The sequence below is a fragment of the Mustela putorius genome, unplaced genomic scaffold (assembly GCF_011764305.1).
Source record: "Mustela putorius furo isolate JIRA1106 unplaced genomic scaffold, ASM1176430v1.1 tig00000508_pilon_pilon_pilon, whole genome shotgun sequence".
In the NCBI taxonomy this organism is placed as follows: domain Eukaryota; kingdom Metazoa; phylum Chordata; class Mammalia; order Carnivora; family Mustelidae; genus Mustela; species Mustela putorius.
In genome coordinates this window covers 2,783,286-2,798,488 of record NW_025421402.1, presented here as the reverse complement: position 1 = coordinate 2,798,488, position 15,203 = coordinate 2,783,286, and the positions used below count along the sequence as shown (strand labels likewise).

At 50.9% G+C, this 15,203-nt stretch overlaps 1 protein-coding gene across 2 annotated transcripts in view; it reads right to left on the bottom strand.

Moving 5' to 3' along the window:
* Window positions 1-15,203, bottom strand: part of LGR6 (leucine rich repeat containing G protein-coupled receptor 6) — a 119,421-nt gene that overhangs the window by 30,056 nt on the left and 74,162 nt on the right. The window contains exons 5-6 of one of the 2 annotated variants that reach the window (XM_004756296.3): window positions 14,635-14,850; window positions 9,164-9,235 (exon numbers count right to left, since the gene is read on the bottom strand). In XM_004756296.3, coding sequence (XP_004756353.2) covers window positions 9,164-9,235; window positions 14,635-14,850 — 288 coding nt within the window. The remainder of the gene's footprint in view (window positions 1-9,163; window positions 9,236-14,634; window positions 14,851-15,203) is intronic. The other variant, XM_004756297.3, reaches the window with a different exon arrangement.

The window sequence follows — 15,203 nt, the reverse complement described above, 5'->3', positions numbered from 1 at the left end:
GGCATGGAACAGTCCAATCTGCTCCCGAGCGGGACTCCTCTGTGAGATTCCAAGTGGACGGGGGTCCGGTTTCTGCCTGGACTATGCAAATGGCAGGGCCCACTGTCCAGGCCGGGCGTCCAGGGAGCCACAGTGGAGCTGCCCTGAAGATTAAGGAACAGTTCCTCACCCTGAGCTCAAGCACCCCGTCTCCTTCCTCCCTTAGCCCGTGTCCTGTCAGCTGGAAGACCATGCGTAACCGTCTTCCAAAGATGATTGCCATATTCCACCAAAGACTTCCCCCACATGTAAACAAGGCACGTGGATATTTAATATTTCCACCACTCTCCCCAGAAAAGCCTTAGCCACACGGAGGAATGGTACAACAGAACTGCATCCTCTAGATGTGGGCGGACCCTGGGGCAGCACCCCCCTCACCTGGAGGTCATGGGCCCATTAATGCAGGGGGCCTGACAGCTTTATTTATTTATTTATTTTTGATTTTATTTATTTATTTATTTGACAGTGAGATCACAAGTAGGCAGAGAGGCAGGCAGAGAGAGAAGGGGGTGGGGGGAAGCAGGCTCCTGGCCCAGCAGAAAGCCCAAAGCAGGACTGGATCCCAGGATCCTGGGATCATGACCTGAGCCGAAGACAGAGGCTTTAACCCACTAAGCCACTCAGGCGCCCAGTGAGCTGACAGCTTTGAGACTGCCCTGGTCCAAGCAGGATGCGGCCTGAGGATTTGTGCTAGTGACTTCAGTTCACTGGTCTAATGTCAGGGTCCTGGGCTTCAATCATAGGGCTTACGGGGAATGAACGGGGGTACCTATCCCTATGGCAAGGATAAGGATAAGGGACCATCCCAGTGGGTTCGGCCCATGTTCAGGGCTTCTGTTTCTCCATCTGTTTCTCTGGGTTTGGGCTGGAGACTTCACTCGGCACTAAGTATGGATGATCAGAGCCGGGCTGAACCCTACAGACTGGGGAATCCACTGCCCTCACAGCACAGGTGAAGAAACTGAAGCTCAGAGAGGAAGGAGCTGGGACTTGCCAAAGGCCATAAACCCATTCATATATTCAACAAGTATTTATTGAGTACCTTCCCCGTGCCAGGCACCATGTCAGGGGCTACAAAAACTCATGGAGTGGGTGTCTGGGTGGCTCAGTTGCTTAAGGGTCTGCCTTCGGCTCAGGTGGGATCAAGCCCCACATTGGGCTCTCTACTTGGTGGGAAACCTGCTTTTCCCTGTCCCTCTGCCTGCCGCTCCCCATGTTGTGCTCTCTCTGTCAAATAAATAAAGTTAGGGGCACCTGGGTGGCTCAGTGGATTAAGCTGCTGCCTTCGGCTCAGGTCATGATCTCAGTGTCCTGGAATCGAGCCCCACATCGGGCTCTTAGCTCAGCGGGAACCTGCTTCTCTCTCTCTCTCTCTGCCTGACTCTCCGCCGACTTGTGATCTCTCTCTCTGTCAAATAAATAAATAAAATCTTAAAAAATAAATAAATAAATAAATAAAGTTAAAGAAAAAAACACCTCATGGAGAGGAGGGAGACAGACAACCAACAAGCCACCTAGATAGACAGATAAAACTGCTATCAGATTGGTGAGCTCCATAGAGAAAATCAAGTAGGAAAAGGGGATGAAGAGTAATAGGAAATGTTGCAAAATAGTGATCAGAGAGGACCTAGCTAAAAAGGTGACATGTGGGAAAAGACCTGAAAGATGTGGATAACTGTAGGAAGAATATTCCAGACAAAAAAAGAGTCAGTGCAAAGGTCCTGAGACAGGAGCATGTCTATCTGATATATCCAAGGAAGCCACTGTGACTGGAGTAGATTGAGGAAGGGGTGAGACCAGAGAGGTAGCAGGGTGTCACATCACCTGAGACCTTGTGGAGCCTGTAGGCTTTTGTCCAGAACTTTGTAGAACTTTGGCTTCTTTCCAGAGGATGTTGGGGAGCCACTGGAGGGTTTTGAATAGAAAAGTAACATGATCTAATTTGTATTTTAAAAGAATCCTTCTGGCTGTTGCGTTGAAAAGAGATTGTAAGGATGAAGGCAGAGGGACCAGATGAGAGAAGGGTGTTGGCTTGGGCCGGCACAGTAGCCGTCGAAGGGTGAGTAGTCAGATTCTGGGGAGCTAGAGTGATGAGGTCAGAATGCTGGCAACAGTAGATGAGTAATAAGTTAAAAAGAAGTCAGGACTCCTGATCTAGAACCCTTAGTCTCTGTGATAGCAGGAGCCACAATTTTCTTGTTCATAAGTGCTTCCCTAGTGCTCATGTGACAGCCCGGCACAAACTATCAGCTCAGTAAATGTTTATGGAATGAGAAAATCCAAAGAAACAGAAAAGAGAGTGGTAATTATTGTTTCTTAAAAAAAAAAAAAAAAAGATTTATTTATTTATTTGCGAGAAAGAGAGCAAGGGGAAGGGCAGAGGGAGAGAATCCCAAGCAGATTCCCCACGAAGTGTTGAGCCCAACATGAGGCTCCACCTCACGACCCTGACATCATGACCTGAGCCGAAATCAAAGGTCAGACGCTTAACCGACTGAGCCTCCCAGGTGCCCCTGGTAATTATTCATTCTTACCAGCTCCTCCTTCCCACAGATATTAAAGATCAGCCATGAACTTATTTCCTCTCCATGGTGTCTACCAGAGAACCTGTTGCTAAGTGGTTCCAACACGGTGCCACCAGTGCCCCACTCCCCACCCGCCCCCTTAAACTCCTATTCCCCACCCCCCAACTGCAAACCAGCTGGCCAGGGTGCCTGTGGGAGCAGCAGAAGTTGAGAGTAGAAGCTTTGGCCCCATTGCCAGTGACAAGAATGGTGACCTTGGTCACCCCAAAGACCAGGGTAATGGGCACGGGAACGCGGTACCGGGAAGAACCCATGATAACGTGTCACGGTATGAGAACACGACACAAACTCACTGGGCAGCTCGATTTTCTGCCTCTGAGAAGTCATTAGTGCTTCTGCGGGGAAAGCCAGAAAAAAAGTTTTATATGGAACAATAAATTCCTCTATAAGCCACAAAACCCCACAAATTTGCAGTTAATAAACCCACAAATGTAAGATGATTAAGAACTGGCGAGGAAAGAGGTCCTTGGTTCTTACAGGGTTAGCCTGGAGAAGCAGTGTGGTCTGATGGGCTGAACCTGCGCCAAGGACAGAGAAACTCAGGTTTAAGTCCCTGCTTTTAATGAAATGAGTGAGTCAAACCCTCTCTGCCTCAGTTTCCTCACCTCTAACACAAAGGATGCATAATTCCTGCCTTGTTTTCCTCAACAAGTGGTTGCCGGACGGGGTGGGCGTGGGGATAAGGGAGCTCTGAGGTGAAACAGCCTTTACAAAACTACTTTTGATTCTCTTAACTGCAGGGAATTATCGGTGTGATGATCAGCAGTGTCTTAAAAAAAACTGAGGGGCGCCTGGGTGGCTCAGTGGGTTAAGCCTCTGCCTTCGGCTCAGGTCATGGTCTCAGGGTCCTGGGATCGAGCCCCCCATCGGGCTCTCTGCTCAGCAGGGAGCCTACTTCCCTTTTCTCTTTCTCTGCCTGCCTCTCTGCCTACTTGTGGTCTCTGTCTGTCAAATAAATAAATAAAATCTTAAAAAAAAAAAAAAAGAAAGAAAGAAAATTGACAAGATTCATTTGAACCTCTGCCCTACCCACGCTTTTGCTCAAGAGAGCCCGGCCTCAGAGGCAGCTGCGGTGGATTGAACTGTAGCTCCCTCAAAAATATGTCCCAGTCCTAAGCCCTGGAACCTATGACTATGACTTTATTGGGAAAAAGGGCCTTTGTCGATGTAATTAAGAATCTTCAAGTACGATCATTCTGGATGAACAGGATGGCCCTAAATCCAATGACAAGTGTCCTTATAAGAAGAAACAAGGAGAAGGCCATGTGAGGACAGAGGCAGAGTCTGGAAGGACAGAGACATCTGTAAGCCAAGGAATGCCAAGGGTCGCCAGCAGCCACCAAAAGTGAGAGGGAGGCCTAGAACAGATTCTGCCTCAAACTTTCACAAGGAACCAAACCTGCCAGCACCTGGATTTTGGACTTCTGGCCTCTTCCTGAACTGTGGGAGAATACATTTCTGGGTTTTGTTTTTAAGCCACAAAATTTGTGGTGATTTGTTACGGCAGCCACAGGAAACTATACAGTAGCCATGCCCTGACTCCTGGGAACTTCTATCTACCCTCTAGAGGGGATGAGTCACCCATGGACTGCTACGAAGGGACACCTCTGGGCAATACCCTCCCTGCCACCCTAAGACCTAAGGTCAAATGAAGGAGGAGGAGGAAGAGAGGGGGAGAAGGAGAGGGAGGGAGAAAGGAAGGAAGAAGGAAGGAAGAAAGGAAAGAAAGAAAAGTTATTTAATTAGTTAATTTGGGGGGGTGGCCCACTGCTGTCTATCCAGCATTAAATGGGAGGACAAGAAAGAGAACACCAACATAAATGAAGCATGTAGAGCGTTCCAGGCACTGTAAATACTGCTTATGAATGGTAAAATATCATCCCCCTTTTCTCTGATGGCAACTGAGTCTCCTGAGAGGTCAGGGGACTCGCACAGGTCACGTGCTGGTGGCATGTGGATCTCAAAGCAGGTGTGCTAATTCTAGTCCAGTCCTTGTTCGACTCTAGAATGTCCCCGAGCCCTGGAAAAGCCTCCAGGGGAGACCTGTTTGGTTGTTCCGCCCAGGCCAAAGGCTGACCATCAGGCCCAGGACTGAGAGGTGGTCAGATCCTCTCAGGACCAAGTTAGAGCAAAATATGTTGGTAGGGGTGGTTTCAATGACATGGAGACAGAGGAACACTTTGCAGCCACAGCTGCCGCTGAAATAAAAGTATTCTGTAGAAGCAGCTCACTGGGGCATCTGGCACCAAAGGAGGTTTACATGGAATGCACGATCTTATATTATAAGGCAGAATTCTGTAAGTTCCTGCTTTGCTCTCCTCTCCTCCCAGACCCCTGAATGCTGGGGCTGATTTGTACAAAAGGTTTCTGTTCCTACTATGACCCCAAGTTCCCCTCCAAAGGCGGAGAGGTCTAGCCAGCACAGGAGCTCCAATAGGGTCTGATGTGTTCAATGAGGTTCTAACAGGGCCCAGATATTGTTGCCCAGGAATAAGGGTGGAGAGGCGTGTTGTCCCCAGATCCATCCATGGATTGTCCCCAGATCCCTCCTAGGCCTTGCCCCTCTGAGTTCTACCCAAGATACAGACATCAGATCCCCAGATCTAGGGAGTGGGGGCGGGCCTGTGGGCTGTAATTGCATTTGCCAGGCTGTATGTATGCATGTATGTATATGTACGTATTTAGCACAAATTTTATTGGTAGGTACGGCTGGGGATTCAAGGATCATGATGTGACAGCCTCTGACTAGCATCCTGTGGTCTCTGAGCATGGATCTCCAGGCAACTGACCTAAGGGCATGAGGGCCTGGTTTCAAGTCCCTGGGATCTCCTGGGAGAACCTTCCCAGAACTGTTCCTGGTCATGCTTTCTCTTATTTCTCAGTCTGGGAAGTCCTGTAATTAATCTGACCTCACAGCAGCTAGGGTTATGTGGAGCAATGTATTAGGAGGCAAGAGGTTTGGATTCTAGTGGTTCATCATCACTTACAAACTGCAGAAATCTGGGCAACTCGTCCCAAATCTCTGGATTTGGTCTGATGTGGAAAGTAGAAGAAAAAGGTATTTCAAGGGTTCAGGGCTGGCTCTTCTCTGATTCTGAAATTCCCAACAGGGGTGGAACACCCTCACTGTGGAAGCAGAAAGGAGCTGTGGGGGCAGGACAGAGTTCATCCTGTCTCCCACCCGCTAAGATTTCTTGGCAAGGTCGGGAATGATGATGAAGGCATCAGGAAAAATGGGATCCAGGTCCCAGAGCTTCTCCCTTTGCAGTAAGGCTTTTGCCTGGGGCCTGTGGAGTCGGCATGCTTTGCTCTGCTCACCCAGACCCTGGGCCCTGCCCAAATCACCTGGATTAGCTTGGTTCTTTTGGAATAAATGAGAATACAGTGCCTGCTTATCTCACTCACTCCTCAGGCTCGGATGCAGCCCATTGTGCAGACAGGGGCATCGAGGCTCGCAGAGGTGTGGCTTCTTGCTGTGGCTGACCCAGCTTGCAGAAGTGGAACCAGGGGTGGGACCCAGGCGGCCTGACCTCCAGAGCAGAGGGCATAGGCGAGACCGTGTTGCCGCGAGGCATGTTTACACCAGGTATCTGTGTGCTGCGCGGGGGTGTGAGGTGGGAGTGCTGCACTGTGCGGTAAAGAGCATGGAGGGCCCGAGCCACACCCGCACGTGGTGGCGCGTGCACTGTGCATGTCCATCACCCGCTGCGTGCGGTAGGGGATGGCTGTGTGACCACGCATGCGCCGGCCCGTACCTGGCCCCACCTCCCCAGGTGGAAGGACTGGGAGCCGCTCTCCCCCAAAGAAGCCTGCAGACAGAGCCAAACCACAGCTCCGGCAGGGGGGTTTGATCTTCCCCTGCTGCGGAGATGAGAGAGGTCTAAGTGGCAGAGATTTATGGGGCCCGAGGGACAAATACCCTTCCAATGAAGACGCTCACATGAAAAGCTCCAAAGTAATAACCGAGGCTGCAAAGTGTGCCAATTATGCAACAATTAAAAGGTTTCACTATCTTTCTTTCTCCTTTTATTCTCCCGGCCACTCCGCCCCTTTTCCACATCTGGCTGCCCCTGCAGGCTCCCCCAGCAAATGCTGGGGGGGGGGGGGGGATAGAGGATAAAGAACAGGCTTTTCCCCTTTTTAATTGGAGATCAAAAGTTGGAAGAAGAGCTTATCCCTCAAGGGCAGGGAGGGAAGCTGTGTTGTGGAGATTGAGGCCCTCAGAGGAGGGGGTGGGGGTGAGAAAGGAGTGCAGGGCAGGTTCCTAACCGGATTCCCAGGCTCTGTACGGACTGTACACACATCAGCTCATTTAATCCACACATCAACCCATTAGATCAGGGTGGTTAGTGGTATTACACTGCAGATTAGAAAACTAAGAATCATGAAGGCAAATGCCTCGACCAAGGTCCCACAGCTGGTAGAACTGGCTTGAGCCCCAGGTATCGGATGCTAAGGGCCACAGACTTGGCGATAAGGCTTTCTCCTGTCTCTTCGCCTTGCCTTTGCATCTGGGCAGTGGGCACAGGCCCTGGGCTCTGTGTGATGGAGCCAAGCACTCTCACAGATGAAAGGTACAGTGGGCACTTAGCGGCAGGATTGCTCTGTAATTAAGCCAGCACCAGCTGAGCCAAATGCCCTGCGCAGCAATCCAGCGGCTAATTGAGAAAGAATTAGGCAGCGTGCCCCAAAAGTGAAGAAATAGCTGCTAGGTGGCTTTTTAGAGGTGCCAACCCACACCCAGTATGTGTGCCCCCTCCCCACTGGATTTCCCGGCAGAACTAACAGCCCTCACACCCCAGGGCAGATAACACTGGGCTCCTTGCCACTCTGCTGATGCCCAGCAGCTCCAAACTCCACCCCCCCCCACTCCCATATCTCCTGAGAGAGGGTGGTATCGGTGGCATGGGCCTTAAGAGGTCCCTGGCCACTTCTGACCCCAAACACCTAGCCGTAGTAGACTTGCACAATTCACAGTTGACTCAGATGGCTGAGGGGCACAGGGCAATAAGCTAGGAGCTTCCATGGGCATTTTCTCAGTTAACACATCCCAGATTTGCTCTGTCCCTAACTGAGGGAGTAACTCTGGGCATGCCATGTCGCTTCCCTGGACCTCCAGTTGCTAGTGTGTTGGTGGAGTGGGCTACAGTGTCCGGCTTTCACTGGCCGGCTGTCTGTGGAGGCTAGAGAACACAGAGCCCAAGTCACGCACAGTGGTGGGGAGAGGTTCCAACTTTCCTGACTCCAGGCTGGGGCACATCCCCCCACCCCCCACTCCCAGGCACTTGGTCAGCGGCAGAGTGAGGGCACAGGGAAAGCCAGGCCCAGCTCTGCTATTTCTCCTGCTCCAGGCTGCGCCCAAGAGAACAACTGGGCTCCTGTGTCTCCCGCCCACCGGAAAGAGGAGCAGAGCATTGGTCTCGGCCTCCCTATTCCCTTCCCCTCCACAACCACAGATGCAGACAGCCCAGACCTCCTGGGTTAGACTTGCCAAATGGCTTTCCCCAAACCACTGCCTCCTTGGGTCACAGCTTGTCTCCCGGCATTTTCTCCTGGGCTGCTTTGGTTCTTGAAAAATCCCTCACCTTGGGAGCTTGGGTGCTGTCTGGGTGTTGGGCGGGGAGGGAGGAGGTGGAGGAGGGGAGGCCAAAGGCACGGTGACTGTGATCATGCCCCTGACACGTGAGCCCTGCCCCAACCTTAATGGCTCACTCTCAGTGACTGGGGACGGGGGCAGGGGTGGGGGTGGGGCTCCCTCTCTCCCTGGCGGTGGTGGCCTGCACCAGGTGGCTGTGGCAGCCAGCTCCCTTGTGGGAACTGCTGGACCTCAGCTGGCATGGCCAGCAAGCTTAGAGAGCCCAGCCAGTTGTCTGCTCAAATGGGGCCCACTCAGCCCACTCTGTGGGGGCTGGCGGGACTCCAGAGGAAATGATGGGAGGGTTTGGGTGCGTTCTGACCTTAACTGAATTCCAGGATGATGATGTGTGAATAATATGGCTTTTTGAGAGTCAACAACTTGGGTGCTTTTTATAGTCAGGCTGGACTGCTGGATGGGCCATCTCCCCATTAATCATTTGGCTAGTTAGATCGACTGGCCAACCATGCCGGCATGAGTCCATGGTATTACCCTCCCTTCCATCAGCAGCCACTCTGAAACACGTGCCAAAACTGCCATCGAGTCCACCCATCCCCATCCCTAAGCCTTACAGTCCCCAGCCTCAAGATCCTCATTCTTCTGGCTTTCCTATCTGGAATGTTCATTATTTCGGTGGTCTCTGCTGGCAGGGATCCTAGATTCTCCCTCTCTGGGCCACCCTGAATTCCCAGAGGGCACATTCCACCCACCTGAAGAAAAAGGAATGCATTCAGAGAGGCATCCTAGAGAGAACGCCAGGGAGGGCCACGTGGGTGAGTAGGCCTGGAGCCAGTGCCCAGCACCCCAGTCCCGCTGGTTTCTCCCTCTGCCAGCCTCCCCCCGGCCTCCAGGCGTTCAGGCTTTCCTCACCAGGACAGGGCCCCACCACAATCCCAGCACTCACAGTGTCTCCAGATTGTGCAGCCCCTCGAAGCTGTGGGTCCCCAGATGCTGGATGCGGTTGTTATGAAGATGCCTGTGTGGGAAGGAAAGGCACGTCAGAATGGGTGCCCACAGCATCGGGCTCGGGGCGGGGGCAGAAAGCAGACAGTGGCTTAAGTCGGAAGGTGGAGGCAGAAGCATGAACACACTGACCCCAGTGGTCCAGCCCTTTGTCTCCAGGGACAAAATGATTAGCCAAGACTGACTTCTGAAGTTACAATCCCCAAGGCTGAATCAACCATGGGCTATATGGTTTTCACTTCTTACTGAAGGAAAACACAAGAGGAATGCCCAAGACCAAGGCTAAGGCAGGCTCCCACTAAGCTCTTGGAGAGAGTCCTGATGTCAGGGGGGCTCCATTCTGAGGCTTCTTCTATGGTCCTGCTCCCCAGGACCCAGCCTGCCTGACTCAGTGGCCAGACGCGTTTAGGGGAGCCAACAGCAAACCGCGGTAGACAACATATAATTAAAGGCTAAGCTTTTTGTTATAGCTGGAGAGAGCTGTAGACAGGCTCAGAGATGGGAGACTGGTAAGACCAGAGGAGTTAGGGAAGGTTTTACAGAGGTGGTAATCCAGAGCAGAGCCTTGAAGGGTAGGTGATCTGGACAAGCAGAGGGAAGGGCATTCCAGGCAGAGGTAACAGGGGGATAGAGGAGGGGAGGTGGGAATGAGCATGAGTGTCTGTGCTGGATGGTGAAGTGCCTGGCCAGAGCGCATGTAGGTCGGGGGAGGTGGGAGATCAGCTCGGAAGAAATTTCCCAAGTAAAGAGCTAACTGAAAACGAATGACAGAATGATCTTCTCCCAACTCCTAACGAAATAAGCAAAAACAAGACCCCTGACTCTGGCCCAAATATTACAAGTAGCAGCAAAGCAAGGACAGAGACATAACCCAATGTAAACAAACTGCACACACTGGTGACCGAGGTGAAACTCTGGAACTCCTAACTAGTCCTGCTTTCTCCAGGAACTGAGCTGGCAAGAAAACGAAACCCTGAGAATTTCCCCTAAAACCCCAAAACTAAAGAGAAGCAGCTCTATGGAGAAGGTTTATTTCCCTTCCCCACGTCTGGCTTCCAGAGGAAACAGGTGACACTGGGGAGTAAAATAAGGTTCCAAGCTACTCACTGACTCGAGGAAATGACTTGAAGCCCGAGGGAATTCTTGGGTGGAGGGAGTGAACTCACACATTTAACACTCTAAACCTGCAGATACAGCAGAGCCCCGGCTGCCTGACAAAGGCTGGGCTCCCCCTCAGAGCACATTCCCCCTACCTTCACCCTGCCGCTGGGGCACAGAAAAGCAGATGGAATCTCATTTACCCACAATAGCCCACAAACGACAGCTAGAAGGGGAGAACCAGGGGCTCCCCAGATGACACAGCTAGAACAAGGAGACAGCTTTCCATGCATACGCCAGAACAAAGAAATCGCATGGCAATTATGGATGCACCAGGGAGACCGAGGACGGGGAGAAGAGAAGGTGCAAAGGCAGGTAAAGTTTCAAGCCAAGAAAAAAAAAAAAAAACAACAAATGGATGAGACACAGAAGGAAAATTACCACCATGGCCTCCTGCTACAAAACAAACTCAAAAAACAGTATTTCCGGGCGCCTGGGTGGCTCAGTGGTTTAAAGCCTCTGCTTTTGGCTCAGGTCATGGTCCCAGAGTCCTGGGATCGAGTCCCGCGTCGGGCTCTCTCCTTGGTGGGGAGCCTGCTTCACTTCCTCTCTCTCTGCCTGCCTCTGCCTACTTGTGATCTCTCTCTGTCAAATAAATAAAATCTTTAAAAACAAAAACAAAAACAAAAACAAAAAAACAGTATTTCCAAAATGAAGTTTTAAAAATGAAAGAGAAGGGGCACCTGGGTGGTTCAGTGGGTTAAAGCCTCTGCCTTCAGCTCAGGTCATGATCTCAGGGTTCTGGGATTGAGCCCCGCATCGGTTTCTCTGCTTGGTGGGGAGCCTGCTTCCCCCCGCCTGCCTGCCTCTCTGCCTACTTGTGATCTGTCAAATAAATAAATAAAATCTTTAAAAAAAAAAAAAAAAGAAAGAGAAAATGACATCGTAGGCAACAAAAATACTGAGAACCGAAATTACACTATTAAAAACTTGAGCCAAGGGCGCCTGGGTGGCTCAGTGGGTTAAGCCGCTGCCTTCGGCTCAGGTCATGATCTCAGGGTCCTGGGATCGAGTCCCGCATCGGGCTCTCTGCTCAGCAGGGAGCCTGCTTCCTTCTCTCTCTCTCTCTGCCTCTCAGTGTACTTGTAATTTCTCTCTGTCAAATAAATAAATAAAATCTTTAAAAAAAAAAAAAAAAAAAAAAAAAAACTTGAGCCAAGAAACAGGGTCAGTGCTGCCTGAAATGAACTGGTATCAGAGAAAAAGCTTGAGATAATCATGGTGAATGTGGCTGAATGAGACAAAAGGTTAGAACAGAAGTGAATAGATGGAGAAGACATAAAGGTGATTCAATACAAGGGTAATTGACATTTCTGAGGGAGAGAACCCAAACACGAGACAGAAGATGTTTTCAAACACAGAGTATGGATGAAAATTCTCTAGTGGAGAAAGCATAGAATCTGCAGCTCACAGGCATACAATATTCCGGAAAATCAGATACAGAATATTTTACACCATGACATATTCTAGTTAAGCTAGTAAAGTTCAAGAATTAAGAAGCCTCTTCAGGCAGAAAAAGGAAATCTCTTACAAGGAGAGGAAATCACACAGGCCTCCAAAATGTTGTTCAAATACCAAAGTGACAGGAAGGCCCCATCTAGCACACATGGATAGAAATAGGGGTCCTGTAAGTCTTCCCCATCCTTGTCCACCTCCCCGGTTCCACTGGGAGACAGGCCCCTGCCATAGGCAACTTTGGATTTGACAGGGAAAACGTAGCCTTCCGGGAATATACTCTCTCCCCTAACAAGGGCTTTTGATTTTCCTTACTGCCTGATGCTTGTATCCTGACTGTCACCAAACTTAACCATTTCTTCCTGTGTCCTGTTGGACTCTTGTTTCCATTTTCCAGCCCCTTCCTCCTCCCCCAGCAACTCTGGTCTACACCATCTCAGCTTCCTAAATATCCAGCTCCAGGGTTCCGACTCCCTCTTCCAAACCACTCACTCAGCCCCGGGCATCCTGGGTGCCTCTAGCAGCCCAGCCTGGGGCAGGGTGTTGGGGCTTCTAGTTCAGATGAAGAGACAAGATTTGCATGTATGCAAGATCTGCACTTAACCCAGCCAGTTAAGTGCTGCCTGGGGGTCCCACCAACATCAGAGCAGTGGGCAAAGGAGGTCTACACGCTCACAGCAGCCTGATCAAAGCAGACTGGGTTTGGATTGCACAGAAGCCCCTTCTCCTCCACCTCACTTGTCTGTTTATGCTGCCAGACAGACTCCTACGCAGCAGTTGGGTTTAATCAAACTTTCCTACTTCCTATCATCCTCAGTCTTCCTTATCTGCCTCCTGGGTCTTTTTATACCTGTTCCCCTGGACAGCTTCCTCCAGACTTCTCCTCCCTCCCAGGTCCTGGTGAGTTGGAAGCAGGACAGAGAAGTCATGTTTCTGGTTCTGCTCCAGGTAAAGGGACCAATTCCCTTTGAGCTTTGCTCTGCCCTGGTAGGTTTTCTTCTCTTGCCCCTCCTTTTGCCCAGTGGAGTCCCCCCCACCCCCCGCCAGATATGCAGCAGGCCTAGCATTCCAATTTCCTGGTTCCCAACCAGACTTTGGAGTCATTCTTGATTCCCCTTCCTCCCGGTCTTTCCTAGATCACATTTATCCTTCCTTTAAAACATCCCTCACAGTCATGTCTTCCCTTCCATTCCTTCTCCCACCCCTTATACTAGACCTCGGCTGATAGACGAGAGCCTTCTACCTGTCCCCTATTTCCACCCATCCTCCAAACTAGCCTTCCTGAAATATCCCCCTGCTCATCTTTACTTGAAAACCCTCAAGCTTCCCTTTCCCCCTGACCGACAAAAGCCAAAGACCCTGCTCGGACTCTGAGTCCCCTCACCCACCTTCCCAGCCATATTCTGCAGGAGGATCCTTTGCTCACACCAGACTAGCCTATTCACTGTCACCAAACAGCTGGACTTCTATGACACCGCTTGGAACACTGTTGGTCTTCACCTGCCTGTTCTTCATCTTCCCACGCCCAGGACCCACCCCAACTTCCCCATGAAGCCTTCCCCATCGGCCCAGGTTTCTGACACTGCATGGATCTGTATCTGTGACCAGCTATCTTGGCATAAGGTACAGTACATCACCAGCTGTTTTTTCCATTATTTAGTCCACTCTCTCAATTAGACTGTCAGCCCCTGGAGGGCAGCTGTTGTTCGAACCCCACATACGGGTTCTGGAAACACCTGTTGCTCCTCATTTGTCTGGAACCCCTCATGTGGCCCTCATTTTCCCAGTCTTGTCTCCCATGACGATCTGATCCCATTCCCTCAGGGTATCACTGGGCTGTCACCAAAATGAGCATCAGTCACCTTGCTCTGTTCACCCTCTATTAATACCCCCACTGGCCCCCAGAAGCAGGGATGGAATGGCCATCCTGATAAAAGGACGTGATCCGTAAGGATGCTCCTCTTGGTTTTCCAGTCTCCCAGGACATAGGATTAGACAAACAAACTGGTGCCTGAGTGTTCAGCTTTTAGATGGACCTACACCTCATCTATGCTCGGGTTTGGAAAATCACACCAGATTTCCAAAAGCCAGGGAGGCAAGTTGCCGTTTAGCAGAGTCACTAACGCATATGTTCCCGCAGCAATTAGCGTGTAACCCAAAGCAATTACACATGACCTCCAAGCCCTTAGTAATTACCCTATGAACTTCCAATCACTCATAGCAATTAGCTGGGAGCTAATTTGCACTCCAAAATTCCCACCGGGGAGGCAGAGGTAACCCCGGTCCCCAATTCCTGCCAGGGATACTATCTCTCAGGTAATTACCCTGACGGGGCTTTGCTGTCTAATTACGAGTGATGGCTTTTCTCTGCTTCTCAGAGTCTGGGAAATGATATGAATTTATCCTATCCCTGTGCCAAAGCGTAAGACTGCAACACCCAATTGTTGAATGTGGTAGAAATCGCTTAATAGATTGTTGACTTATATTCCAATCAGCTAGGTATAGTTCTTATATTTGCATAGCGAAAAACTAGTAGTTTAATTCCCGTTTTCTGATCATGGTGTTTTGGCTTCTTGAAGCACTTCTATAGCTCTACTGTCATTTGACCTCATGATAATCCCCATGGGGTCAACAGGGGATGATCATCCTCAGTTTAAAAAGGAGAAACTGAGGCCAGAAGGTTCAGTACCATGCAGAGAAGAGCAGAGCTATCCAGACTTCCAACCCAGCTCTGGAGTAAACACGCAGCCCCAGCAGGACCCAGCTGGGAGTTGGGGGGGGGGGCAGTACAGCACTCACAGCACCACAAGGCTGGTGAGGTTCTGGAAGGCGTAGTCAGGGATGTGGCTGATGCGGTTGAGGGCCAGGGTCATGGCCTGCAGGGCAGGGAGGTTGTTGAGGGCCCTGACAGGGATCTCGGTGAGCGCATTGTCGTCCAACCACAGGTGGCGGAGGGAGGACAGCCCCTCAAAGCTCCTTTCCGGGACCAGGGAGATGAGGTTGGCATCTAGGCGCCTGGTGGAAGAGAGGATGGATAAGGATCAATCCCGGGCAAGATGCAGACCACGGTCTGGGACTGACCTGAGCTGGGCCAGCCCCGACCCCTGCGGGGCCTTCAAGGTACCCTAGGACTACAGCTGTGACTTGGCCGCCACTTAGCCTATACCCCGCCTCTTCAAGTTCCTCTATTTCGCCTCCATTCCAACCCATAATTCTTGATCCTTTAATGCCATATGTTCCTACTTATGGCACCAGCTCTTCCTCTCAGACCCAATGTTGAACCCATAGCCCCTCTGTGGATAACCAGTATCTCCCTCACACCCCTAGACTTCTCACTCTATGCCATAGCTCCCCTCCTTCGGGTGAGA